Source organism: Cyprinodon tularosa, unplaced genomic scaffold (assembly GCF_016077235.1).
Source record: "Cyprinodon tularosa strain WSP-4 unplaced genomic scaffold, ASM1607723v1 ctg200, whole genome shotgun sequence".
NCBI lineage: Eukaryota > Metazoa > Chordata > Actinopteri > Cyprinodontiformes > Cyprinodontidae > Cyprinodon > Cyprinodon tularosa.
In genome coordinates this window covers 404598-419848 of record NW_024038735.1, presented here as the reverse complement: position 1 = coordinate 419848, position 15251 = coordinate 404598, and the positions used below count along the sequence as shown (strand labels likewise).

General features: G+C 37.5%; 1 protein-coding gene across 2 annotated transcripts in view; it reads left to right on the top strand.

Moving 5' to 3' along the window:
* Positions 1-14805, top strand: part of LOC119783243 (zinc finger protein AEBP2-like) — a 46441-nt gene extending 31636 nt beyond the window's left edge. The window contains exons 7-9 of one of the 2 annotated variants that reach the window (XM_038284655.1): positions 9026-9139; positions 10111-10140; positions 14683-14805. In XM_038284655.1, the coding sequence (XP_038140583.1) occupies positions 9026-9139; positions 10111-10140; positions 14683-14689 (151 nt within the window). In that variant the 3' untranslated portion in view covers positions 14690-14805. The remainder of the gene's footprint in view (positions 1-9025; positions 9140-10110; positions 10141-14682) is intronic. The other variant, XM_038284656.1, reaches the window with a different exon arrangement.
* The last annotated feature ends 446 nt before the right edge of the window (positions 14806-15251 follow it).

The following is a 15251-nucleotide window of genomic DNA, read 5'->3' as shown; positions in this document are numbered from 1 at the left end:
CCATTCATTAAATTAGAGTATTATTGAAAAGTTCATTTATTTCAAGAACTTAATTCTCTAAGTAAAACACATTATGTGGATTAATTACACACAGTCTGATGTTTCAAGGCTTTTTGAAATGGTAATTATGATGATTTTCCGCTTATGGCTAATGAATCATAATCAGCTCTTTTCACAGAGGTTTTGCACACAAACAAGGAATTCCACTTCCCCTTGATCTCTATGATGACATTTCAAAAATAAATGTTTTTTTTTCCCCTCCCACAAAATAGAACGGAATGGTTGAATATAAGGGTTATCAATGTGATCACTCTGTTTTTCAGTCACAGCTTGATTAAGAAAGAGAATAATAAACACATTTAAGATTAAAATATTACATTAGACCAAAAAATACAATGAGTGCCTAAAAAAAGGATTTTAACTGCTTAGAGGTTGTTTTCAGGAGTATCTCTAGCAGAGGAGATGCACAAAATCAACTTTTTCTTTTTTTTTAGCTCTTAACCCTTTAAAGCCCTATCCAAGAATAAAACAAAACAGAAAATAACTTTTTTTTTTTTTGGTTTGAAGTCCTTATTTGGCCTTTTAACAAAATATGTAAAAAGAAAAAACAGAAATACATTTTTGATATTAATAATGTATTACTATGCGATAAGTCAAGTACAATAGGATTTTGAGCAAAGTTTTTACTATTAAATTATGCAAAAGGTGTCAGACGCAAAACATTTCAGAAACCGTATGTATCAAATACGATACATTTGGCATTACAGGGTTAAATACATTTTGTTGCGTACTTGAAGTCTTTAAAAGTGAAGCAGAAACGCGGAATTTGTTTTCTGCTGGTCTTTATATCTGGGTCATATTTTTTAGTCTGCACAGTGTTCTCTACTTTGTTTTTTTTTTTTTTTTTTATGTATTACATCACAAGTGGAATTGGTGAACAACATCATGGATCTAAGAGCCAATGACAGAATATAGCAAAGCCATATTTCATTAACAGTTTTTGTAGTCTGTTTTGTTGCTTTTTTTTCTCTTGGGAAATTATCCAAATGAATTCATTGCCGTTCTTGTTACTAGCATTGGCTAACCCCTCAACTATGTTAATCTATTGTATACAATATTCGTCATTAGTATTTTGGTAGCAATCATGTTTTAAAAGTCTGGAAATGTAGCTTGTGTTCAAATATTGAACATGAATGAAAGGATTACAGTTTAATTTACTACTATAATTTGATTAGGTTTTCTCTGCAGTTTAAGAGGTTTTCTTAGCAATCAGAATTCTGAGAAAAAAGTCAGAATTCTGAGAAAAAAGTCAGAATTCTGAGAAAAAAGTCAGAATTCTGAGAAAAAAGTCAGAATTCTGAGAAAAAATCAGAACTCTGAGAAAAAAGTCAGAACTCTGAGATTAAAGTCAGAACTCTGAGGAAAAAAGTCAGAATTCTGAGAAAAAAGTCAGAATTCTGAGAAAAAAGTCAGAATTCTGAGAAAAAAGTCAGAACTCTGAGATTAAAGTCAGAACTCTGAGATTAAAGTCAGAACTCTGAGATTAAAGTCAGAACTCTGAGATTAAAGTCAGAACTCTGAGATTAAAGTCAGAACTCTGAGAAAAAAGTCAGAACTCTGAGATTAAAGTCAGAACTCTGAGATTAAAGTCAGAACTCTGAGATTAAAGTCAGAACTCTGAGATTAAAGTCAGAACTCTGAGAAAAAAGTCAGAACTCTGAGAAAAAAGTCAGAACTCTGAGATTAAAGTCAGAACTCTGAGAAAAAAGTCAGAACTCTGAGAAAAAAGTCAGAACTCTGAGATTAAAGTCAGAACTCTGAGATTAAAGTCAGAACTCTGAGAAAAAAGTCAGAACTCTGAGATTAAAGTCAGAACTCTGAGGTTAAAGTCAGAACTCTGAGATTAAAGTCAGAACTCTGAGATTAAAGTCAGAACTCTGAGATTAAAGTCAGAACTCTGAGAAAAAAGTCAGAACTCTGAGAAAAAAGTCAGAACTCTGAGATTAAAGTCAGAACTCTGAGAAAAAAGTCAGAACTCTGAGATTAAAGTCAGAACTCTGAGATTAAAGTCAGAACTCTGAGAAAAAAGTCAGAACTCTGAGAAAAAAGTCAGAACTCTGAGAAAAAAGTCAGAACTCTGAGAAAAAAGTCAGAACTCTGAGAAAAAAGTCAGAACTCTGAGAAAAAAGTCAGAACTCTGAGATTAAAGTCAGAACTCTGAGATTAAAGTCAGAACTCTGAGATTAAAGTCAGAACTCTGAGATTAAAGTCAGAACTCTAAGATTAAAGTCGGAACTCTGACATTAAAGTCGGAACTCTGAGATTAAAGTCAGAACTCTGATATAAAAGTCAGAACTCTGATATAAAAGTCAGAACTCTGATATAAACGTCAGAACTCTGAGATTAAAGTCAGAATTCTGAGAAAAAAGTCAGAATTCTGAGATTTAAGTCAGAATTCTGACTTTTTTCCTATTTTAAACTGAAATTAAATTTAAAAATCAGTTAACTTTTTTTCCAGTGGTCCTAATCCTCTTCCATAGTATCCGATTATTAATCGATTAATTAAAATGGATATTAGGAGTTGAAAAAAGTGATGTTATATTAGGTAAAAAATTGCGATATATCAGCAAATTGATTATTATTATTATTATTATATTATATACATATAATATATACATATAATATATACATATTCAGGCTTATTGATTATGAGCAACATTTGCTTTCACACAGAATGATAGAAATTGTTGTGATAGATTGTAAACAATGTTTTTCTGCCAGGACTTTTAACTTCCTTCTGCATGTGTTCTTCACAAACACATCAGGCTGCAGCCGCTTGGGTTCATTTTCAGGATTATGTGGAAACATCTGGCATCTGTTAGCTTTAGCGCTGCTGATGCTCCTGCAGGTTTGTTTTGTTTTGGTAATGACAAAAGCTCCAACAAAGTTCTGCTTTAGATGAGGGTGAGAGGTTGTCAAAATATTAAGGTTGTTCAAAGCAGCTGCCGTTTTGGTTTTGATAAAATGAGTTGTTTGTTTCCTGAACTTGTGGGAGATTTCCACCATTCAGCACTATGTTGAGATTTTCCATTGCTTGGGCTCTAAAGTAGACTTTGGTTACCGGTAGATAGTAATCCAAATTAGCTTAACTCCAACATACATAATGCAGGTTTTTTTATCCACATTTGTGAGAGGACGCCACACAATAACAAACCTACAGCTTGTCAGTGTTGCACTGAATTCTGCATTAATGGCTTCTGCTTCATTTGGGTGAATTAGTGTGAGTGTGTTTGTCAGTCACTGAGTCAATCATTAACTGCATAAATGTGGGAAGTCACGTCTATTAATGCTGAAGCAAACCATTCACATTGTGACTGACACTCATTAACTCAGTTTAGATAAATGAGTTACTGATTAACATGAGCCAGCCTGAACCCAATTCACCTGCGGTTCACTGAGGAAGAAGAGTGGGAAGTCTGGGACAGACGGAGCTGTAATTGCTGTTTAATCTGTAATGGATGAGTGAACGGATTCCCCTCCATGCTGTTGATTGCTGCAGGATAGCAAACACTGAAATATACGGTCACTGACTGTGAAGGCCTCAAACCTCAATTAGAGCCGTTCTTTAACTTTTTTCATTATTTATTTTATTTTGAAAGAATCTCGCAGTGTGTTTATTTTTGGCACAATACTTTTATCTTGTCAGTAGTTTACTTTTTTTTCCCTTTCTCTATGCAGTTTTGATTGCTTTGTTGGTATTTAGGAGTATTTTGTTAAAAAGTCCAAAATCATCAGTTAAAAGCAGATTTTTTTCGCCACTTTTAGCTCAAATTCTTTATTTTTTCGCTTTGTGAAAAGACTCACTTCAGTAACGTTGGTCATTGAGATAAAGCGGTTTTGTTTCCACGGAAATATTTGTTAAAGTAAAAGTCTGGTCAGCAAGGATTAACCAATGGATCATTATCTGTACCTAAAACTAATACGTTTTACGTTTTAACCTTAATCAGTAAAAAAAAATTAAAAACAATATTTTTTGTTGTAATCGCTGAGTCTTGGAGTGGCCAGCGGTGCTACTATATTTTGCACAAATATAGTAACCCCTCCTTCCTGCCATCTTTCGGCAGTGACGTCACGGTGCGGTAAGCCTAGCGCCATTCTCTTAGCCTCGTGAGACCATCCTGATCTCGCGAGCTTTCAAGGTTTCACTCGCAGATCAGTCTGGAGACTCTCCGTTAAAGAAAATTTGGAGCCGTTCACCAAACAAACGTCCAATCAGCGTTGGCTTTGAGGCGGGTTGAGGTGTGACGCAACGAGAAGCGCGACAGTTCAGTCTAAAGAACATGGCGGCTTCAGCCGATGGAACTAGCATTAGCGTGGCTATCGAGCAAGTTTTATCGGAATTACAGAGTATTTCTTCACTGAAAGAAGAGCAAAACACTGCTCTGGAGGCTTTTCTCAGAGGAAAAGATGTTTCTGCTCTTCTCCCGACTGGTTTCGGCAAGAGTAGCCTGGCTTGTGGTTGTGTTTTCGTCGTTGCTCTGTTAGTACGTCATATGCTTCGTTGATCTGATTGGTTTATTTGGCCCGTCTATCACCAACATAGGCCAATCAGCTTACCAGTATTTTCGCCCCTTCCAAAAATTACTTCAACGGAAGGTTTCCAGATGGATATACGGAGCAAATCCATCTGGCGGAGTCAGGTTACCATTCTCCCGCTTTACAAGCAAAATCAATGGGAACTACTAGACACATCTGCAATCAGCAACAATTATTGAAGATTTCCAGAGGACTTCACCATTGAAATTCACCAGAGCTATAGTGAAACTGACAATGCCCACGTGCATTGCAGTTGGATGTTGGAATATATCGGGTAAAAGTGGGGGGAAAAAAAGAGTTATTCCACCTTTCTGATTCCTGATCCTCCACGGACGGGTTGGTCGTTGGATCGCCAACTTGAAGAGGGAGGATTTGCCATTGAACTTCTGGCCAGAGAAAAAACCCGTAATATGTAGCCAACATTTGGAAGAAGAATGTTTTCAAGATGACTTGGATAATAGCGCGTTGTGACAAACACCAGATACAGCACTGGGACTTGATCAACAGCCGATACCGCACCGTGACGTCACTAACCAGTAGGTGGCAGTAGTGTTCTTTGACAAACATGGAAGCCTCCAGTAAAGCACATTCACATGAAAATTAATCCTACCGTATTTTCACGACTATAAGGCGCACTTAAACGTCTTTTTTTCCCTAAAAATGTGCCGTGCGCCCTTTGGTGCGGTGTGCCCTATGTGTGTTGTAACTGCGACTTTTGAGACCACCTCATTGAGGAGATGATGAAAGAGTGGCTGAATGTAAGGAGACCAGGTGTTTTTTTTCCACGCATCACCATCGCTGTTAATCTGTGACTCCATGCGTGCCCATCTCACAGCTGATGTGAAAAACATGGTTAATCAAATGGATGCTGTGCTCGCCGTTATCCCGGGAGGTCTGACAAAGGAACTTCAACCGCTCGACATCGGTGTGAAGCGGCCGTTCAAAGTAAGGCTGCGAGCGGCGTGGGAGCGATGGATGACAGACGGAGACCACAGTTTCAGGATAAGTGGAAGGCAGCGCCGGACAAGTTACGCCACAGTTTGCGGATGGATTGTAGATGCTTGGACTAATGTGTCTGCTGGCTCTGTTGTTCAAGCTTTTGCAAAAGCCGGCATTATTTCTGAGGAGCCGCGCTGCACGGAAAGTGACTCTGACAGCGAAGAAGGGGAAATTTGCATGTCTGATTTAGCGCAGCTTTTTAATTCAGAAACAGAGGATGATGACTTTGATGGGTTTGATTAATACTTTGTAATAAATACATGAATAAAGCACAATCATACTCAGTTTTGCTCCCGCTCTATTTTTCTACCTGAAAACTTAATTCAACAGCAGCCTCTGGGCGGGTCTCCTCCTCTTCACCGCGGCGGCTGGCAGGTGTTTTTTCATCTAAATAATCTAAATCTTGCAGCTATATTTGCTGTGATCAGTGGGAATAAAGTAGTTTTAATATGTTTTTAAGTGAGAAAGTCCACCTGAAAACTTAATAATTGCAGTCAGTTCATCCAGATTATCTATTTCTGTCGGAGGCGCTCAGACCCCCACATACCAGCGGTGCACCGACAGCAGAAATCCTTTCATCAGCAGCCTCTAGGCCGGGCAGCCTCCGGGTTCACGCGGTGGATGGCAGGTGTTTTTCATCTAAATAATTTAAACTGCAGGCACCAGGATACCGGTAATAAAAGCAAACAAATTCCATCGGCAGGTTTCAGGATTTTAAGTTAATTTAGGAGTGATCACAGCGCTGTGTCATCTGCGATGTGTCTGTCTCACGGCCAGCACCCAGGTTTGATTAATACTTTGTAATAAATACATGAATAAAGCACAGTCATACTCAGTTTTGCCCCCGCTGTATTTTTAAATACGCAGTAGAGGTATTTAAAGGTAGTAGAGGACATGTACCTGTATATAAAAAACGCGCCCTATAGTCCGGTGCGCCTTATGTGTGTGTTAAATACAGAAATGGGACACATAACTGAGACTGCGCCTTTTAGTACGGTGCGCCTTATGGTCGTGAAAATACGGTATTTAAAAACACTTTTTATTTATTGAACAGTATGTAATAATTTCATATTTAAAGTACTTTCAGAAGTTTGAATTCTGAATATGAACGGACTTTTCCTTTATTTAACCTGTTTGAAGTTTAGGGGAAGATTCTTCAGTCATTCTTTCCATATTTCAGATAAGATATTTGAACATTTTAGCTTTTTATTGGTTGTTTACAAAGGAATAAAATCCCCCTGTCCTCATTTTGTTTCCTACACTCAGAATTGTATTTAAAATTTTTCAAATATTTATATTTATCTGTTTTTTTTTTTTTGTTTTTTTTTACAGTGTCCTGTCCGGCAATGTGGCAATAAAAATAATTGTCTTGTTGCTATAAAGAGCCCAACAGATTTTGCTTTCACAAGTGCAGCATTACTGCTATCGCCGTAGAGTTCTACTTGATTTCTGCATATAAATAGCTTTATTATAATTCATGCAGGGAGTGTATTACAGATCTCACGGACTCTGCAATGGAAGTAGAACAGGAAGGAAAAAAAAGGGAAAAGATGAGGAGTATCTGGTTTTAAATGCATGGACGTATTGATATGGAAACTGGAAAACGTGAGGGTTCAGTCACATAACCGCACAGATGTTTACTGGGTAGAAGCCGCTCTTCAGATCCTCCTCTGTCACACAGGCTCAGGAAAACTAATTCAAAGCTAATGTCTGTTTGGAAGAAATAGTTTTCATATTACTTTTAGTGAGAGAAAGCACGCAACAAGATAGATAGGATGCATCATTCATCCTATTTCTATTTCTCTCACCTACAGGACCAGATTACAGCGTCACCCACAGCAGAATTTACATTCAGCAGCCTCATTTTAGTCTGTGCTTTTAGCCTCCGTTCACGGTGATGCAGTGTGTGTCTCATCTGATAATTTAAACTCAGCACAGATACCGTAATAAAGCATCAAATTCCATGGCATGGTTTAGATTTTAAGTCATTTTGATTGATCACCATCCTGTGTCCATCTGCGATTTCTGTCTCACGCCTAACACCCATTTGATTATACTTGTGTATAATCTGATAAAGCCAGTCATAATCATTTTGCCCGCTGTAGTTTTTAAATACGCATGGGTATTTAAAGTGTTAGAGGACATTACCTGATATAAAAACGCGCCTATAGTCCGGTGCAGCCTTATTTTGTTTTTAAATACAAAATGGACACATAACTGAGACTTGCCCTTTTTACGTGCCCTTATGTCGTGAAAATACGTAGTTTTAAACCACTTTTTTTATGACATATGTAATAATTTCATATTTAGAGTACTTTCAAAGTTGAATTGATATAAGACTTTTTTTATTTCAAACTGTTTTGAAGTTAGAAGGAAAATTCTTCAGTCATTCTTTCCATATTTCAATAAGATATTTGAACATTTTAGCTTTTATTGGTTGTTACAAGGATAAAACCCGCGCCTCATTTGGTTTCTACACTCAATTGTATTTAAATTTGTCAAATTATATTATCTTTTTTTTATTTGTTTGTTTTTACAGTGTCCTGCTCCGCAATGTGCAAAAAAAAAATGTCTGTGCTATAAAAGCCCAACAATCTTGCTTTCACAAGTCAGCATACGCTATCCGTAGAGTTCTAGCTGATATTCTGCATATAATAGCTTTATTATAATCATGCGAGTGTATTACAATCCACGACTCAGCAATGGAAGTAAACAGGAAGGAAATGTTAAAAGATGAGAGTATCTGTTTTAAATGCATGGACTATTGATATGGAACGAAAACGTGATGGGATTTCAGTCACTAACCGCACAGATGTTTACTGGTACACAGCCGCCTTCAGTCCTCCTCTGTCACTTCAGCTCATGGAATAATTCTTACTCTAAATGTAAACTGCTTTGCAGACGTTTCTCATCTTAACTTTTAGTTGAGAAGAAACGCAGGCAACAGAGGATAGAGGAGGAGAAACTTCCTCTTTTTTTCTCTCTCCTCCATTAAAGGGAAGATGTAAGTTTCACCCCAGGTATTTACTTCAAGCTATTTTTTTTTTTTTAGCGCAGTGGACTTGCTAAGCTCTTTGTTGGCTTTTTTTTTTTCTGCACCTCAGTTTGCCGTGGTAGTGCTTGCACTACTTTTCACAAAGGAGCTTAAAATGCTGTATGTGCAGCGGAGCAACATACTATAGTGTGCATGAATGAATTCCTGCAGATATGTTCTTTTTACATTTGGTTTAAAAAGTAAGAAAACTCTTATTGAAAATATTTAACATTAGAAACAATCTAATAGATGCACACATAAACTAATAATTCAGAAACATTGTAGGCCCCCTTCATATTGTGTATTAAAAACACAAACCTTTTCACCATAAAGCACTGCTTTTTCCATCTGTTTCCTTTGATTCATAGTGAATCTTTAATCTTTTTTTTTTTGCAGTTTGCCAGACGTGTGGGTGAATGAAACGGAGCGATCTCAGCTGAAAACAAAAGTAGTGCACTTATCGCAATTACCGCAGGACACAGCAATGATGCTAGACCCCAACATCTACCGGTGAGAATATGATGCTTCTAGGGTCTCCATCGAGCCCTATCCATTATCATCTGGTCATGAAAAAATAGCTGAGTAGTTAAAAACTACTACGTCAGCTCTTATCTCATTTTTTTGTGAATTAATCTGCAAGGATTACTGCCACATGCTGAGGTTTGGTTTGCAGCCTCGCATTCCTCCAGTAGGGGGCACCAAGTGTTGATTTTCAATGGTTAGCTGGAGAAAGCTCTTTGCAGGAATATCAGATTTTCTTTACTTAACAGTTTGTTTGTTTTTTTTTCCTGCGGTTCAAGCTGACCAAGTTCAGGAACAGGCCACATCCTAATCTAAATGTTTATTTATTTCATCTATATCAAATCAGAATCCAATTTATAAGCTAGTCATTAGAGAATCAATTGCTATTGTAATCTGACAGGTATGAAAGAAATTCAGTTTTGATTAGTGTTGCATTATAATTAAAACATATTTTGATGCTGTTCTCTGCTGCTTCTGTTTATCTTTAAAACCTTCCACATCAGCCCTGATGTTGAGTTTTAGCTGTTATATAAGCTTTACAGTTTTCTTTATTGAGATGGTAAAACAAGTTTTACTTTATGGCACCGAAAGTCATAAAATGTACGAGGTGAATTCTTGAAAGAGGAACAACAGAATGGTCTCCTTAACAGAGATATATGGCTCAGTAGCCTGCTAATCCGCAGCCAGGCTGAGTGATTCTAATTGAACCTGAAGGCTCCGAAACTGCAGGGCCTGCAGCCGGACTCTGGTTTCATAGCTGAATTTAACCGTCAGCAACCAGACAATTTATGTCAAGGTTGTACCAGTGCATACAATTTCAAAACAAATGTGTTTGGTGGGTAGTTGTGGCGGTAAGCGCTATGCTCCAGCTGCCAGATTCAGATTATGTGACTTGAACCTTGTTTGTCTGTTGAAGTCATGTTGGAGTATAGATTGTTCTCTTTTTCTTGCTTTTTCAGAGCTCTTCCTCAGAAGCGACTGAAGCGCAGGTAAGCCCAACCATTTAACAGATACATTCGCTTCAGGTGTAGAAATTATTTTCCAGTTTTTATTAAACCAATTAGAATATAGAGACGCTGCACTTCAGCCTACAGCATGTTTCAGACTTTTCTAAACATGTTTATTGGCATGCTATTTTCTCTTTAAATCTCATTAATAACAAAATACTTTCCTTATATTTACACTGGAAAACAATCTAGAAATAAGTAAATATTTCTCAAATTGAGTGCATTTACACTTAATTTGAGCAGTTTAATGAGATGATTTGCTAATGGAATGTACGGAAGAGGATTAGGGCCAGTGTAAAAAAAAAAAAAAAAAAAAAGTTAACTGATTTTTAAATTTTATATCAGTTTAGTATGGGGAAAAAGTCAGAATTCTGGGAAAAAAAGTCAGAATTCTGACTTTAATCTCAGAATTCTGACTGAATTCTGACAATAAAAAAGTCAGAATTCTGAGATTAAAGTCAGAATTCTGAGATTAAAGTCAGAATTATGAGAAAAAAGTCAGAATTCTGACCAAATTCTGACAATAAAAAAAGTCAGAATTCTGACTTTTTTCCATGTTAAACTGATATAAAATTTAAAAATCAGTTAACTTTTTTTTTTTTCCAGTGGCCCTAATCCTCTTCCATAGGAATGAGTATTTTTACTCTTAAAATAAGATGTTTAGATAAAATGCACTTGAAATAAGAAAAATGCAATTGTGTTTCCTTATTTAAATATAAATTGTCTTGTTCCATTGGCAAAATGTCCGTTTTACCTTCTCAATTTAAGAACAAATGCACTTATTTTAAGAAAAAAATGACTTATCTAGATTTTGATTTTTTCCAGTGTAGTGGATACATTTTGAATGTAATTCTTACCAATAAAATAGTAATTCAGTTTATTTCCCTGTCAAACCTTTTTTTTTCTTCCTCTTTACTACTGAGAATCTGTAAGTATAATAAATTCATGGACAGCTATGTCTCATAACCTTGAATAAATTAGAGTTTTTATAGTTTGTTCAATAAAAGACAACAAAAAACAAAAGAAACTCCTACTTTCTTTGTTTATAGATAAAATATTAGCTCAGGAAGGATTCCTTTGTGGCGTTCCGCTTCTGAAAATGGCTCTATATCACAGCATGTTCAGTTTTTCTAAATGAGTATTTCATCATCTCAATCGATAATATTTCAAAAGACCCATAAATAACAGCAAACATCACTTTGTTAGGGAAGAAAAATCTGTTATTTGTTTCATCCTGAGTGAGCCTGCTGTGTGACGTTCATAAACATCAGTTAGCATTTCCAGTGACTGTCATCATGTCACGACCCAAACTCTTCTCATAATTTCCAAACCCTGCGTGTTTTTGAACATTTAAAAAAATAAAAAGGAAACTTTTGTTTTATAAGTTCAAAAAAAACAAAACAATCAAATCACAACCCTGTCTTTTTTTCAGCTGTGTAACGCTTTTATGTGTTAAAAAATAATCTTAGGTTCTGATTCTCCTTCTGTTTGGTAAAAATGTACCATTATAGTCATAAAGCAGCAGCTCTCTGTTTTTTTTTTTTTACCCAACCCAAACATTAGGTCGAGTTTTTATTATGATGCTGTTTGAACCCAGACGTTAGCTCTAATAGCGTACTGTGTTTTTCAGGGTTCCCGCGGGTCCTTAAAAAGTCTTAAAAGGCATTGAATTCTTCAAAATAAAACTAAGGCCTTAATTGGTATTAAAATGTCTTAAATCAGTTTTTCGTAGGTCTTAATTTTTAAAACATCATAAATAGGATTATTTTTATTACGATTTATTTTTGTAATCTAAATAAAACATTAAAATTGACCTTTTAAAAAAATAATAATAATAACGGCTTGCCTTTATTGGTTCCGTCCCGATAGCGGAACCAATAAAAGCGTTGTTGCGGTCGGGACATTTGGGAGATGCGCCATTAACTTTTTGTCTGGAAAATATGATCAAGTGTAAATGTAACGAAAATTGTCTCCAGCCAAGAGTTTTCTCCATGGCTAAAACCAGGGAACATACATGAGGCTCAGTGGATTTTATTCAAGAAGTCATTCAAGCTCGGAACGATGGGAATTAAGGCAGTGGAGTCGCACATGCGAAACGCGAAACACAAAGCGTCAAAATCCAGTTACCGCGAAACAGTTTAGTTCCACCCTTGTCTCTGCAACGCCTCCACTTATCACCAAATCAAATACACTAAGAAAACCACACAAAGAAAAATTGCTGCAAAAAAGACTTAGCACTGGTTATGTTGTGGCTTTAAAACTGATTTGTTTTGTTCCCTGCTAAAACAAAGTTTGTGAATTCAGTTAAATAATTGTTTAAATATATCTGTCATTTGTGTGTTTTTAGCTTTCTTCCTGTATGGGAAGCTTTTCAAAATTTGAAACATTAGTGCAGTGGTTTATGTTAAAATAAACCTTTGGGCTAAGTTGTCGCAAGCAGGTTTTTCTTGTGTTTCTTGTGAATTTGGTCTTAAATTTTTATTTCAAGTGGCATTAAAAAGTCTTAAAAAGTCTTGAATTTAACTTACCGTATTTTCACGACCATAAGGCGCACCGTACTAAAAGGCGCAGTCTCAGTTATGTGTCCCATTTCTGTATTTAACACACACATAATGCGCACCGGACTATAGGGCGCGTTTTTTATATACAGGTACATGTCCTCTACTACCTTTAAATACCTCTACTGCGTATTTAAAAATACAGCGGGGGCAAAACTGAGTATGACTGTGCTTTATTCATGTATTTAATAAAAAGTATTAATCAAACCTGGGTGCTGGCCGTGAGACAGACACATCGCAGATGACACAGCGCTGTGATCACTCCTAAATTAACTTAAAATCCTGAAACCTGCCGATGGAATTTGTTTGCTTTTATTACCGGTATCCTGGTGCCTGCAGTTTAAATTATTTAGATGAAAAACACCTGCCATCCACCGCGTGAACCCGGAGGCTGCCCGGCCTAGAGGCTGCTGATGAAAGGATTTCTGCTGTCGGTGCACCGCTGGTATGTGGGGGTCTGAGCGCCTCCGACAGAAATAGATAATCTGGATGAACTGACTGCAATTATTACGTTTTCAGGTGGACTTTCTCACTTAAAAACATATTAAAACTAGTTTATTCCCACTGATCACAGCAAATATAGCTGCAAGATTTAGATTATTTAGATGAAAAAACACCTGCCAGCCGGCGCGGTGAAGAGGAGGAGACCCGCCCAGAGGCTGCTGTTGAATTAAGTTTTCAGGTAGAAAAATAGAGCGGGAGCAAAACTGAGTATGATTGTGCTTTATTCATGTATTTATTACAAAGTATTAATCAAACCCATCAAAGTCATCATCCTCTGTTTCTGAATTAAAAAGCTGCGCTAAATCAGACATGCCAATTTCCCCTTCTTCGCTGTCAGAGTCACTTTCCGTGCAGCGCAGCTCCTCAGAAATAATGCCGGCTTTTGCAAAAGCTTGTACAACAGAGCCAGCAGACACGTTATTCCATCTACAATCCATCCGCAAACGGTGGCGTAACTTGCCCGGCGCTGCCTTCCACATATCCTGAAACTGTGGTCTCCGTCTGTCATCCATCGCTCCCACGCCGCTCGCTGCCTTACTTTGAACGGCCGCTTCACACTGATGTCGAGCGGTTGAAGTTCCTTTGTCAGACCCCCGGGATAACGGCGAGCACAGCGTCCATTTGATTCACCTTTTTTTTCACATCGGCTGTGAGATGGGCACGCAGCGATGGTGATGCGTGGAAAAAACCACCTGGTCTCCTCACATAGGCTACACCTCCCTCAGCTACGCTTTCATCATCTCCTCATCCATCCAGCCTTTTCCATTTGCGTTAATATCATATGTCATCAGAGCGCTGTGTCTGTCTCGCTATCAGCTCCCAGATCAGCTTCTCTGATTGGTTGATGCGGCGCGTCCAGCAGCAAAACTTCAATTTTTCCATCTCGAGCAGCAGCAGCGCGTTGGCAGATGCTTAAACGCTCCTGCTGCTCAAAACGCGCTGCGGGACCTTTTGCTGCACCTATACGCGCGTCAACCATTGACTTTGCATGTAAACTCGCTGCTTCTGCTGCACCTGCTGGGTCCGGTTCACACCGATGTCGAGCGGTTGAACAGCGAGCACAGCGTTAATTTGTTTCCCCATGTTTTTCACATCAGCTGTGAGATGGGCACGCATGGAGTTACATATTAACAGCGATGGTGATGAGTGGAAAAAAAAAACACCTGGTCTCCTTACATTCAGCCACTCTTTCATCATCTCCTCAATGAGGTGGTCTCAAAAGTCGCAGTTACAACACACATAAGGCGCACCGCACCATAGGGCGCACTGCACATTTTGAGGGGAAAAAAAGACGTTTAAGTGCGCCTTATAGTCGTGAAAATACGGTATGCTGTAGGAACCCTGTGTTTAAAAGAAGTCAGCTCAGTGTCTTAATTGATAAAGTGTTATGTTGATTAGTGCAAACAGCAGAGAACGGCTTATTCCATGGCGTGCTGCCTTTGTCTCCTGTCTTTGTGCTCAGCCTGTAAGACCTTCTCTGCAGAGTCTGTACTTGAGGGAAAATCGCCACTGATTGGAGGTTGATCCGTTCAGGACGGGGGGCTCTTCTTCAGACTCTGCTCAGTGTTTTAAATGGAAACAAAAACACAAATGGGAACTGGCTACTTTTGTTCACTGCTCAGTTTTTGTATGTCTGAAATTTTCTTTTTCTTATTGAAAAACCTAAATTAAGCTGTTTTTTTTCTCTTTTTTAAAAAAGCTTAAAACCCAAATTATCTGGAAAAAAAAAATCTTTTTTTTTTTTATTTTGTTGTTTTGTTGTTTTTTTTTTTTTGCATATAGCTAACAGTTGTGTAAAATATTGAACCAGATTTCTAACTTATTTTTATACCATATAATGCTGATGTGATGTGGATTTCTGTGATAGTTTGGAGTAAAACTGTATTCGTTCTCAACATGGGTGTTTTTGAACATCGCTAACTGTAATAATGCATGTGACATGGAACCTTAACCAGTGATCGTTTTTATACCTCCAAAATTCAGTACTGTTACCGGTGTGTACGCCTTTTCCTTAAACACTGTTTAAACCAA